The sequence below is a fragment of the Aspergillus oryzae genome, chromosome 7 (assembly GCF_000184455.2).
Source record: "Aspergillus oryzae RIB40 DNA, chromosome 7".
Lineage (NCBI taxonomy): Eukaryota > Fungi > Ascomycota > Eurotiomycetes > Eurotiales > Aspergillaceae > Aspergillus > Aspergillus oryzae.
The window spans coordinates 1324908-1336675 of record NC_036441.1 but is presented as its reverse complement, the minus strand read 5'-3'; the positions used below and the strand labels follow the sequence as shown (position 1 = coordinate 1336675).

The 11768-nt window shown below is 46.8% G+C and overlaps 5 protein-coding genes across 5 annotated transcripts; 1 reads left to right on the top strand and 4 right to left on the bottom strand.

The window, feature by feature from the left end:
* Nucleotides 1-394: 394 nt before the first annotated feature.
* AO090011000531 (ribonuclease P subunit p20 family protein) lies at nt 395-1140 on the bottom strand (the record flags this gene model as incomplete). The annotated part of the gene is made up of 2 exons (XM_001826099.1): nt 395-960; nt 1065-1140. The coding sequence occupies 2 exons, from the start codon at nt 1138-1140 to the stop codon at nt 395-397; spliced, it is 642 nt and encodes a 213-aa protein (XP_001826151.1).
* A 304-nt stretch (nt 1141-1444) lies between these two features.
* AO090011000530 (transposase) lies at nt 1445-3127 on the top strand (the record flags this gene model as incomplete). The annotated part of the gene is made up of 1 exon (XM_001826098.1): nt 1445-3127. The coding sequence occupies one exon, from the start codon at nt 1445-1447 to the stop codon at nt 3125-3127; it is 1683 nt and encodes a 560-aa protein (XP_001826150.1).
* Nucleotides 3128-3821: 694 nt separating this feature from the next.
* AO090011000529 (uncharacterized protein) lies at nt 3822-4352 on the bottom strand (the record flags this gene model as incomplete). The annotated part of the gene is made up of 1 exon (XM_001826097.1): nt 3822-4352. One exon carries the CDS (start codon nt 4350-4352, stop codon nt 3822-3824), a length of 531 nt encoding a protein of 176 aa, XP_001826149.1.
* A 3056-nt stretch (nt 4353-7408) lies between these two features.
* AO090011000526 (uncharacterized protein) lies at nt 7409-9094 on the bottom strand (the record flags this gene model as incomplete). The annotated part of the gene is given in 4 exon segments (XM_023232993.1): nt 7409-7516; nt 7534-8690; nt 8721-8982; nt 9023-9094. 4 exon segments carry the CDS (start codon nt 9092-9094, stop codon nt 7409-7411), a joined length of 1599 nt encoding a protein of 532 aa, XP_023093540.1.
* Nucleotides 9095-10784: 1690 nt separating this feature from the next.
* On the bottom strand, nt 10785-11768 carry AO090011000525 (uncharacterized protein; the record flags this gene model as incomplete). The annotated part of the gene is made up of 2 exons (XM_023232992.1): nt 10785-10833; nt 11104-11768. The coding sequence occupies 2 exons, from the start codon at nt 11766-11768 to the stop codon at nt 10785-10787; spliced, it is 714 nt and encodes a 237-aa protein (XP_023093539.1).

Here is an 11768-nt window from a genome sequence, read left to right as displayed (position 1 = left end):
GGGCACGGGCCCGTAGACGCGAATGTCTTCACGCTTGGTGGATCTTCCTTCATTTCCCCTTGAGTTGAAGATGACTCCTTTCGTGAGCGGTTCAGGCGGACTGTTTCCCGTAGTGACGCCTGGCAATGTATGTAACTGCGGTCGTCCACCTCAAACAAAACTCAAGCATCAAGCGGGAAATCAGCAATAGTTGCACCACGACGGATGGTATGGTAGCCCGGCTCTTGTGTTTGGCGTTAAAACGAGGCATGTTCTCCACATACAGTTCGAACCATAATATCGCATAAGCAGTTGGGTAAACGACCAGCGCTGCCCCCAGCAGCTGCTCTCCCTCATCTTGATACTCAGGCGACCATCAAGTCCAAGATTTCTTCCCAATGCACACGCATACCCTTCATTTAAAGGCAATCGACACCTCCACCTTATTCACCCACCGCGTCCTCGTCTCAGGCAATTCCTCCTCCTCAGCAACCGCCAAAGCACTAGCCGCCCGCCTCTGCTTCTTCGCCGCAGACTCCGAACCCTGCGAAGCACCACCCTTAACCTTCTCCTTCAACTTCCTCTTCCTCTCCTCATCCTCCACAACATCATCAACAACAAGTACACTCCCCGTCTCAACCCGCACCACATACTCACTCTCTCTCCCCTCAAACCACTTCCCCACCCGCAGCGCCTTCTCAATCGCCCGCCCCGTCGCCTTAACAAACACCTCCTCTTTCTTCAACGACTCATTCCCCCGCGCAATCTCCGCTAGTCTCTCCCGGTCCCGCTTCTTGCTGCTCGATAGATTCACGGACGCGGTCGCACGTTTCTCGGCTTGCTGGAGGAACTTCTGCACGCGTTTCACGGCGCTCATGAAGGGCGTGTTGCTTGATATGTAGACGACTTTGGGGACGCTGGACCCGGCGTATGGGGATGCTATTGGGGCGTGGGGGATGGGGCGTTTTTGGATTCCGGCATCTTTAGTTTGAGGTGTTAGCTTTGGGTCTTGGTTCGATTTGAGATGATACTTTTTTATTCTTTATTTTATTGTTTTCTTTTTGGGTGAAATGGGGGTAACGGACGTTTGGGGAGCTTGAGCATGTCTTTATTCTTTTTTTCGAAGGTGAGGGCGTTTCTTAGCGGTTCTTTGGGCGGCATTTTGAGGGTGTTTTCTTGTTTTGTTTGTTGGGTATTTCGGAGTATAATATTCTGAAGGGGAGGTAGAGATGGATAGTCAAAGTTAAAGGTATATTATATGCTCAGAGGTCGTGTCGTAGAATTGTTGGTGATTGCGAATTGTTCGTTGGAGTTTAGATAGATAGATTGGTTTGCGATAAAACTAGCCGTCTCTTAGGTCAGCAGACCCACCACGCACTTCGGCGTGTTGGTCTGCCTCACCCAAACGATAATTCCCACCTAAACGATAAATTTGAAGCTATTCAGGCTCCTATATACCACCACCATGCCTGATTCTTATTCTGATATCGAGATACGGATCGTACAGGCCTGTACAATCGCCCAAGGCCAAAAAAAGCCCAATATCTCTGCGCTAGCGCGTCAATTTAATGTTCCTTACCAACGACTCCGGGCGCGTATTCATGGCCGAGCAAATCTTTCCTCACGTCCTATCTCAACCAAGACACTTGATGATTCACAAGAAAAGGCACTAATTCGTTGGATTCGTCAGCTTGATAATCTATATAGTCCACCTACGGCCGGAATGATTGAGCAGAGTGCCAACCAAATACTGCAGCGGAATATAACCGACGGGCAATCTCGTACAGTTGACAAGAACTGGGTTTATCGCTTTATTAAACGTCTTCCTGAGGAGTTTAAGCTCATTCAGCAGAAGCCGAAAGATAAGAAGCGTCTTGATGCAGAAGATATAGGTGTTCTCCAACACTGGTACGACTGCTTAGAGGCCTTTATCAAGAATATACCTCCCAAAAATATATACAATTTCGATGAAACTGGCTTTCAACTTAGACAGGGAAAGACTCAAAAAGTTGTAACTACTATGCCTCTACGAGCTGCAAGAGGAAATCCCTCTAAAGAAGTAGGGGAACTGATCTCTGCAATAGAGTGTATTGCAGCGGACGGTTTTACTCTTCCTCCATACTTTATATTCAAAGGAACATATCATCTTGAGCGGTGGTACGATGCAGATATTCCAGAGGAATATCGAATATCTCTATCTCCAAAAGGCTATACTACAGATAAGATTAGTTTTGACTGGATTCAGCACTTCCACCGTCATACAAAACACCGTATCTCTACAAAAAAAGAGGTTCGATTACTATTTTTCGATGGCCACGAGTCCCATCTTACCTATGAATTTCTTCAATTCTGTGGACTACACTATATTATACCATATTGCTTTCCTCCTCATACAACACATCTTGTACAGCCTCTTGATGGACAACCTTTTCAAGTCTATAAGCACTTTTATCGCAAGAGAAACAATGAGCTCGCTCAAAGAGGTGCTGAGATGGACGATAAGAGTGATTTTTTAAAAGAGATCCATTCTATTCGTACGATGACCTTCAAACAACGTACAATCCGGGATGCCTTTGAAAAGCGAGGTCTATATCCCTTAGATTCAGAAAAGGTGATGAAATCTCTACGTGAGGCTTTGGAAACTGCTCCAGAACTTGAGATAATTACAACACCATCACCACCACCATCAAGCTCATCGCCACCATCTACAATACGAGGTCTTCGTCGAAGTATTAGTAAAGCGCAGAGCTTTATTAATAATAGCCCGGAGCTTGATCAAAGCTTTGTACGACGCCTTGACCGTGTATTCCAAAGCTCGCTTGAAACTACTGAATTAGCCGCTCAGCTCAAGGATGATCTACAGCAGCATCTTCGATACCGGAAGCCTCAGGATAGACGGAAATCACAGAAAAGGGTTAAATACCACGGGCCACTAACTGTATATGATGCAAAACGCCGAATTGCGGATCGTACTGAGGTGGAAAGACTACAGGGTCTTAGGCAAATTAGAAAGACGGGAGCTTTGGAATACGATAAACCACCACAACCGACAAATACAGGGGATCTGCCTAGTACAGAAGCTGGCCAGGTGGATAGGGAAGGCCCTAGATTACCTTATTGGATAGATACTCAAGGCGATGTTGTATAGGAGCTTGAATAGCTTCAAATTTATCGTTTAGATGGGAATTATCGTTTGGGTGAGGCAGACCAACACGCCGAAGTGCGTGGTGGGTCTGCTGACCTAAGAGACGGCTAGTCCGGGTTAGGATGTGTTTGTTTAGTTTGCATGGCTTTTCCTACTTGGAGAAGTATGAGTGAGGTCATTGGTTAGGGCTATCTTTCTATTCGGAATTATCTGGTGGAAATTATAATTTTGAATGTTGCGTGGAGTAGGAAATGGAATTGAATGATAATGGGAGGATTTAAAGTAGGATTATGAAGAGTTCGACTCATTACTGCTATCTCATTTTCCCTCATGGCTTTGTAGCAATGCCTATCTTTTACTTCATTCTTCTACATATACTGATGGGCGATGCTCTGGCTTGAGAGGTGGAGAAAGCTTTCATTATTTTGGAAGATGATTTGTATTCATGAAATATAACCTATTGCACGTTCATTGTGACAAAACTATCATGACAATGCACATGTGAACCCGATTCATTAATCATAACCGTCGTAACAAGTTGCGCGTCTCAGTAACATCAAAAATCTGTATGGTAAAAGATCTAATTGTTCCATCCTGATGGAAGAAGTAAGATGAAGGATTGTCCCTGCAATCGAAGAAAGAATTAACGGAAGTAGTCGATGATGATGTATGATAAAATGATCTTGACATGAGACCATCAACCCGCGGCATCCTGCCATAGAGGCCGCTCCTCAGGTAAAGATTTCCGGCTGAAGAATAATTTGACTCTGCACTGCAGACTACCGGCCATATTGCTCTTCCGGGGCGAGGTACGTGATGGTACCCGGATCAGATCGTTTTCAGGCTTGATAGATGATGCACTAATATGTCGGCGTTGGGTCATGGCTTTGATGGCCTGGGAAATTTGTGATCGGATAGGAGGGGTAGTAGTAGTAGTAGTGGGTTCATGTTTTGTTGCGTTGTCCGGAGTAGTATGATATTTGTTATTGTTTACGCCATATGATGCATGGATAGGCTGGCTTGCGGCTTCTTGAGCGGCTTGCACGCACTTGCGGTAGACGCCGTGGTGGCCCAGACAGCGACGGAGATCGGGAGTAGGAGAAAAGGATTCTTTCTGTAGCTTTCCATGTGAAATTGCAGCCAAAGACGACCGCCCAGGTACGCTGGCGCGCGAAACCTGTCGGAAGAAAGTAACAGATTGTTTTAGTTCTGCTGCTGCTATTGCCATGAGGATTGTGATTCTAGCTGACTTTTCATGCGCATTGATTGTGGTTTTGTAAGCGCAGGGGGGCTTTCAGGTCCTTTTAAATGCATGGGCATGAATGTCTATGATTCCGAGTTAATTGACCTGTACGCTGTTACCCAGATAGGTAATACCTAGAAGCTTGATCGGACATGCCCGGTCATCTTAGTCTCCAGGGAAAGGAATGGATCAGTGAGCTTTAGACCCACGGTTGAGATTCTGGTTCGTCGCCTGTAATTCGCGGGATCATCAACCGCCATCTATTTGAAACCAAAGATGGTCAACCACGGGTTGCGGTGCTCATGGCAGCAATGATGTTCGCTGATATGCCATTCTTGTTGGCTGGGTTTATTCGGTGCAGCTCATGTACTGTTGCATTTGCCTATCAGCGTCAATTGTGGTGACAGGCTAATCTCTGATATCATTGAAGCGATCGAGGTCCTCAGATATCATACGTCATGTTGGGAAGAAGCGCCAAACCTCCAAAGGATCGTCAGTGTCGTACTTCTATGTATATTAACAATTTTTTGCACGTCATCTATGAGTCCGAGAGGCATTGAGCCACGCGCTCGGTCCCTGGATGGACCATAGTAACGACCAGGTTCCTTAAACCTACACTGAGCACCATATGCTCCATATGTTTACCCTCCTTCCCTACATGATCCCCGATAATTCATACGCAGTGGCGAACCGTACGAGCACTGTTCACGGATGGCGCATGAACGGTACGACTACTTGACTGTTCGATCACCGATCATTGGGCATGCTGGAGCCTTTCTATGACGCCACTGAAAGACTATCATCGGTTCCGGTGGAGATCAAGTATGTCAAAGTTCGCGGGGTCTTACCATCTTTGAAAGATATGTGGCCTGTGCTTATCGGCTGCTCTCAGACTCACTCGTTGATAGAGAGCAGGGCGTGGAGCTGATCATCATGCTATGCTCTCATGGTTGTCACAGATGGCGTAATCAATCAATATGATCGGACTTCGATCGCTATGTGTACGCGACAACGATAGTCAGATCGATCGTCCCTCTTTTATTGACGATGGAAAAGGGCGGGTCCTCAGCGATGGCAGAACATGGCTTAGTGAATGGCCCTGAAAAATGGACATAATCCCTCATTCTTTTTGAGATAGGATCCACTAAAACTGGAACTTTGTTCAGAGCCCGTGGTGAAGCTTTGGGAAGTTGGGGGGGTGGGGGAAATTTGATTTGAATGGTGAAATTATGTTGAACTACAGCACTGCTTTTAGCCAATTGGCTTGCACCGCTGTATTAAGGAGGACCTATTTTCCTCGTAAGCCCCTTTGTACCTATACTACTGCATTTCTCTAGACGCAAGACCTGAAGAGGCTCTAGGGAACATTTAACTAAAATATTATAGTGCCCATAAGCGCTTTGGTGCCATGTCTCTGAGGTTCTACCTACAACAGCCGGTTCATCATCTTAATCAAAACTGACTACTGATATCTCCTCGACTCCGAGCCATAGATATTTGTCTGGAACATTTGCTTGACTTCGCACAACCTCACAACTTACCACTATACATCTACCCACCATGTCTGGCACCGATCCTATTGATCCTAACGCTCGAAGGGAAGTGAGCAAGGCGATCGCTAGCTCGGGGAGTGCCGCCGTCGGACGGATGATTGACGCCGCCAACTCTTCTGTTGAGAAGCGTAGGAGGAACAAAGAGGCGCGAGCGAAACGCGAGGTTGAAAAGAAGGCCGCCAAGGAGGGCCAACCCCCTTACCTAGTCCGCCTGGCGCATCTCTCGGCCAACTCACTCGTTCACAAAAGTCGTATACCTCAAGTGCTCGTCCTTATTGATTAGGCCTTTTCTGACGTTATGGACACCGATGTGCTTGTCGATCTCGTCCACGAAGTGCAGGGCCAGCTTTGGGTTGAGAAGGTGAACGAGACCTATAGAATGGATTGTATCTGCCAGTGGGTATTGACTTTCCATCTCGATAAGCTTCCCTGTCAATTTGACAGCACCTTTTACCATGGTGCCTTTAATGCCGGTATGAAGATGATCTTCAGTGATAGTACAGTCTAGATGGTTCGTTTCCCTCGGGTAGGGATGGTCTGTGACGACTACACCGATAAGATTGTGATAAAGATAAGCTGTTTAGCTCGGCACTGTAGTAACTTTTCTAAAATAAGCCTCTAGATAGTACGTGGGACTGCAGAGGCGATGAGCTGTCTAAGACTACTATCTAGTACTTTAAGTACCTAGATATCTTTATATATATTTTAGAAGAGGAAGAGGTATAAATGCTAGGGTATAAGGAGAGAGAGTTCTCGAGTCTTACTAAGTGGTTGTAAGCTTCCGGGGCTATGTGGCTGTATATGCTTCTTTTATCTGGCTTTAATGACTATCGCAGCTTTTCTTTTATGCTGCTGCGTCGGCATTTTGGGGCTGAGTGGGCGATGCGTGAGAAGGAATTTGACCACACAGAAAAGCTTGAAGCATTCGCGGCGCGGAAAGTAGACGAGCTGGATAAGTATGATAAAGCCTCGGAGAAGATGGAGGAGAAAAAGGCGCTCGTGGACAGCGAGAATATAACAAAACAGGAATTCATTGCCAACGCTCTAATAGAGGCAGGTAGTATCTCCCATTTCTCATAGATGAACAATGGAGTAATGAATGACGAGGGTTTATTCCATAAGCTGGTTGCCTGGAGGGGAAATAGCAACCATCGAACATACATGACTTCTGCGGGAATCTGGGGACTTTCCCTTTCCGCTTGAGGCCCGACCTGCCGCAGCTTTTGGCTTACTGTGTGGCCCTGAACTATGCACCAAGGTGCGTGTTTGGAGAGATGGAATAGTGATAGAGATCGGGCTTCCGGCTCAAGGGGTAAGATGGGAACCAGTGCATTCATGGCCCTAGGCCCTAGGGCTCTTGCTGGGAGAGAGGCATTCCTTTTGACATGATCTGGAGTCATTCTTTTAGGTTTTGTTCTGGATATACATCAATTATGATGGACCTGGCCAATTTATCGGGCTTGTCACATCAACAGTCAAGTGTTGCTTTCAGGCCCCCTTTCCTGTCGGGATGTTGAACATAACCGCCGGCTGACCGTCACAGTATGCTTGGTCAACCCTGAGATAGCCGGTACGGTCAAACTGGATGGTGTCATCCTTAAGAGCTGTGTAACATTGCAGTCCGCCCAGGCTTCTGTACAGAACTCGCTCGGGTTTGTCAAGAAGGATGCAAAGTCTTCATCCTTCTCTATTTTGTCCTTCGAAATCAAGTGGTCGAAAGTGTACAGCTTGATTGGCACCATATTGCTCGAATCTTTAGCTAACCACGTAATCTTCTTTTCGGTCAACTTGACATCGGATTCCAAATCAAGCTTTAGATTTAGGGTTAACACCTTTCCAGTGGCCGGGTCGGTAGTAATCCTCGAAACAATGGCATTACCCCAGTTCATCAAAGTGACTCGCTCGTTCTCTTTGAAATGCTGAGCGTCGTCCTGGCTGATAATAATTTCCTTGCTGAAGATGACCTTCTTCGTTCCCAGAGATGGATTTTTATACTTCGGCTTCTCCGCGGAAGTTGTTGCCTCAACCCCGTCGATTAAGGCGGTAACAGCATTGAGTGATGGGATTGCTGTGTAGCGTGCAGCTACAGGATCAATATACTTTTTGTTGATAGCCCAGAATCTAGTCCAATCCATGTTGACAATATTTTGACTAGGGCCTTGCTTCAGGATGAATTCTCGAAGGGCGGGTATAGTACAGCCTCTTCGACGAATTCCCCGTACGGTAGGCATGCGGGGATCGTCCCATCCCCAAACCACGCCCTTGTCCACAATGGCTGTAAGCTTACGCTTCGATAGAACCGTCCGAACGAAGTTAAGTCTAGAAAAATCCCAGATTTCGACTTTTCGAAGGCCCAGCGCCTCTTGCATCCAGTGATACTGCGGGTTGCGATCACGGTACTCATTCGTTCGCAATGCATGAGTTACTTGCTCAATGGAGTCGAGGAAGGGAGCACAGAAGTCATAGGTAGGGTAGATTTTCCACGTGCTCCCGGTACGGTGATGGGGCTCGTGATTGCAGCGATATATAACAGGGTCTTGCAAGGCCTTGTTTGTATCATCCACCGATATCTTTGCTCGAATACACCATTGTAGCCCTTCCTCAGAGCCAGACTTCATCTCCTCAATGTGGGCTAGGCTCTCCCTAGGGCTCATGTCGCGACATGCACAGGCTATTCCTTTCATCCTTTGATCCTGCATGATTTCTTTGATAGTATTATCGGCATACGCCTTTCCGGACTTGATCAACCCAATACATGCCTCATACATCTCTTGGAATTAATCGCTAGAATATGTGATACGGTCTGGTATAACACCAAGCAGCGAGAGATCGCGTAGGATAGATTCCCTGAACTCTTCACTCTCTTTCGATGGGTTCGAGTCATCGAATCGGCAGATTAGAGTACCCCTTTTATCTCCATATTCATAGGCAAAATATGAGTTTAATAAGGCCGCTTTAGCGTGCCCAATGTGGAGGTATCCTGAGGGCTCTGGGGAAAACCGACAAACAATTCCATTCTCGGTGTTTTTGAGCCCGATATTGTAATTGGCGCCCGTCCACCCCTTCAAAGGTGATGTCTACCTCCCCTCCTTGATGGGTAACATACGCCGCAGCTAGAATGGCAGGGAGGGTAAGGGCAGCATTTGCGTTTGAAGCGACTTTGAGAACCGCCATTATGGTGCCCGTTATCTACAGGAAGAATATGACCGGGCGGCTTGTCATACAGAAGGTGTGTGTGAGTCTTAGATTGAAATGGTTGTTGAGGGGTGAGCCAATGGCGCACGTGAGTGAACCCCGCTGATACGGCGCTATAGTGTCTAAACCTTAGGGACTACAAGTGCCTAGACTTAGGGGGCCTTAGTATCTAGTTTTAAGGGCCAAAACATAGATTTTAGGGGCCACGGTATATAGATTTCCGAGTGATATTCTAGGTATATTCTTCCGTCAATAAATTGACTCTTCAATAAACTGGATTCAGCACTCACCAAGTAATACCGTTGTTATTGTCAATCTAGAACTAAAATTCCTGATAGTTCAGACTACCATTCGACAACTTACCCCTTCCTTACAATACTAAATTCAATCGCATTCGACGCAGAAATGACAAACTCAAGCCCTCCTCCATTATCAACCGGATCAGTAACCCTGTGGCATCTTAACAGTCGTGCCGACATGTTCGTCCACACCCCTCCATAATCCCACCAATCGACCACACCACCCTTAAACTGATAATGCCATGTATCCCTAATCTGCCAGTTATATATATCTTCTAGAATTGTCCATGATGGACTCCATCTTTCTCCAGGCTTCAGAGTCACTAAATCTTCTCCCTCCGCTATATTTACCGTGATCTCAGAATCATCTAGAAAGACCCCCAGACATCTACATGGATAGACGATAGGAGCAAAACAGCTCCCAGATTACATGAACACGGAATATTATCGGCCGGTCTGTGGGGGCCCCATGGTAGCGAATACGCAGCGATGCAGAGTGTTTTCCCTCGGGGAGAATGGTATCAAAGCCGGAGAGCTCTGCGCTCAGAAGCCAAGGATACTGAAGAGGACACTAGCCAGAACTGTATAGTAGCATAGTAGCTGCGTTAGCCTGTCATGACACCGGTATAGTATATGCTAGATCTAACTCCAAGGCAGCATTAATGCGGCGCGGGTGGCCAATGCATATGATATGACAGCTCCAACACAAGCTACTCGTTAGTAAACCATGTACATATTTCAGATTAGGAAAGTTAGGGAACACTTAGTAATATTAGTCCTGGACTAGGGGTGCCATATCGAATGGTTAATTCCTCCATACATCAAGAAAGTAACCGTGCACGCCGCTATGTCGTAGGACGAGAAGTAGTACCTGACGCTGGGAACAGCATAGCCCTATCCCCCGAATACCTAGAATCGGCCCATCAGCTTCCCGCTACTTTCACCGCCGCTAGCCCCAGAAGCCAGGGCTTGGTTAATGAATGTCACAGTGCCAGCTCAACCCGTCCGATTATGATCCTGTTGTAGCTCTTCGAGCTGCATCTGTCTATCTACCTTTATACATGTTGACCCGTAGCTTGCCTGTCCAATCTCGCACTCTGACATAAACTTTGTTGCAGAAATTTACTACTCAAAATAGAATCACCAGTGACATATCTGATATCATTCGTCGACTTCCTCATCATATGGGATCTATAATTCCCACTTCCTAATGATATATTCGCCAACACCAATGAAGTCCCAAAAAATCTAATCAGCCAAGATATACGCCCATGTCAAGATAATACACACATATAAATCTTCTACATCTTACCCAAGCATAATCAAGATGGACCCAAAGAGAAGGAGGGAATGAAGAAAGGATGCTAATGTCAAATAAAGGGGGAATGATGAGTACCAATCTTGAATAGAGCAGGTTGACTACGGCAGGATCAGCTGCTGGTGACTTGTGGCCATGTCCCCCTGCTCCTTGGTAGCCCGAACTCACTCATGGACCACGAATCATCACTATCTAGCACCAGTCTGGATTGCATCTCGGAATCTAACTTGTTCAAATGGAGGACTCGCGCATTGTGGACAGCGTCGCCTAGACTGTGTCCGTTGGGGGTGAAGTAGGTCGAGCTGGAGCCATGAGATATGTTTCGGGCAGAAGGTGACGCTTCGGGGGAGGGTTCATGGGGGTCATCCAACTCCTGTTGTAGCGACATCTCGTAATTTCCCAGAAGGTATTGTGGGTCAGATTGAGCCTTCTTGTACATCACATTCAATTTGCGGTAGATTGTTTGAGCACTGCTTCGCTCGTGCGCTTGAACGCGGATCATTTGAGACATGATCAAATCCAGCAAGTCAAGAAACACAGGGGAGCACCGCGGTTTTTTCTTCAGATTCAACACCCATTCATTTACAGATGGGCGGACTGTTGTGTGATCTATGCTGTAGAAGCAATCCGTAGTGAATTCGCCGCGGGGGTCATCGTATCCCCTAAGGCGGGAGAACTCTTCGATAGCCTGATCCCCACATATGGCATAGGTACCAAACTCCAAAAATAGACACCCGAGGCCCCAGATGTCGAAGGCACGGTTTATGCGCTCCCCGGGACGGCGAGGGGGTGAGTATGTTAGAGGGAAGACTGCATCTACGTCGTTTGACCTAGACTCAAATCCGTGAAGTTTCGCTAGCCCTAAATCCGCAATCAAGAGTATGCCGTTTGCATCTGTACACCCAGGACGCTTCTTAAACCATAGAATATTCGTGGCTCTCAGATCACCATGTCGTCCATAAAGCTTCTTACCAGATGTCTTACCCGCCCGGTTTAGCTTATGTATCACAGATAATCCACTCGCGATTCCGACCAT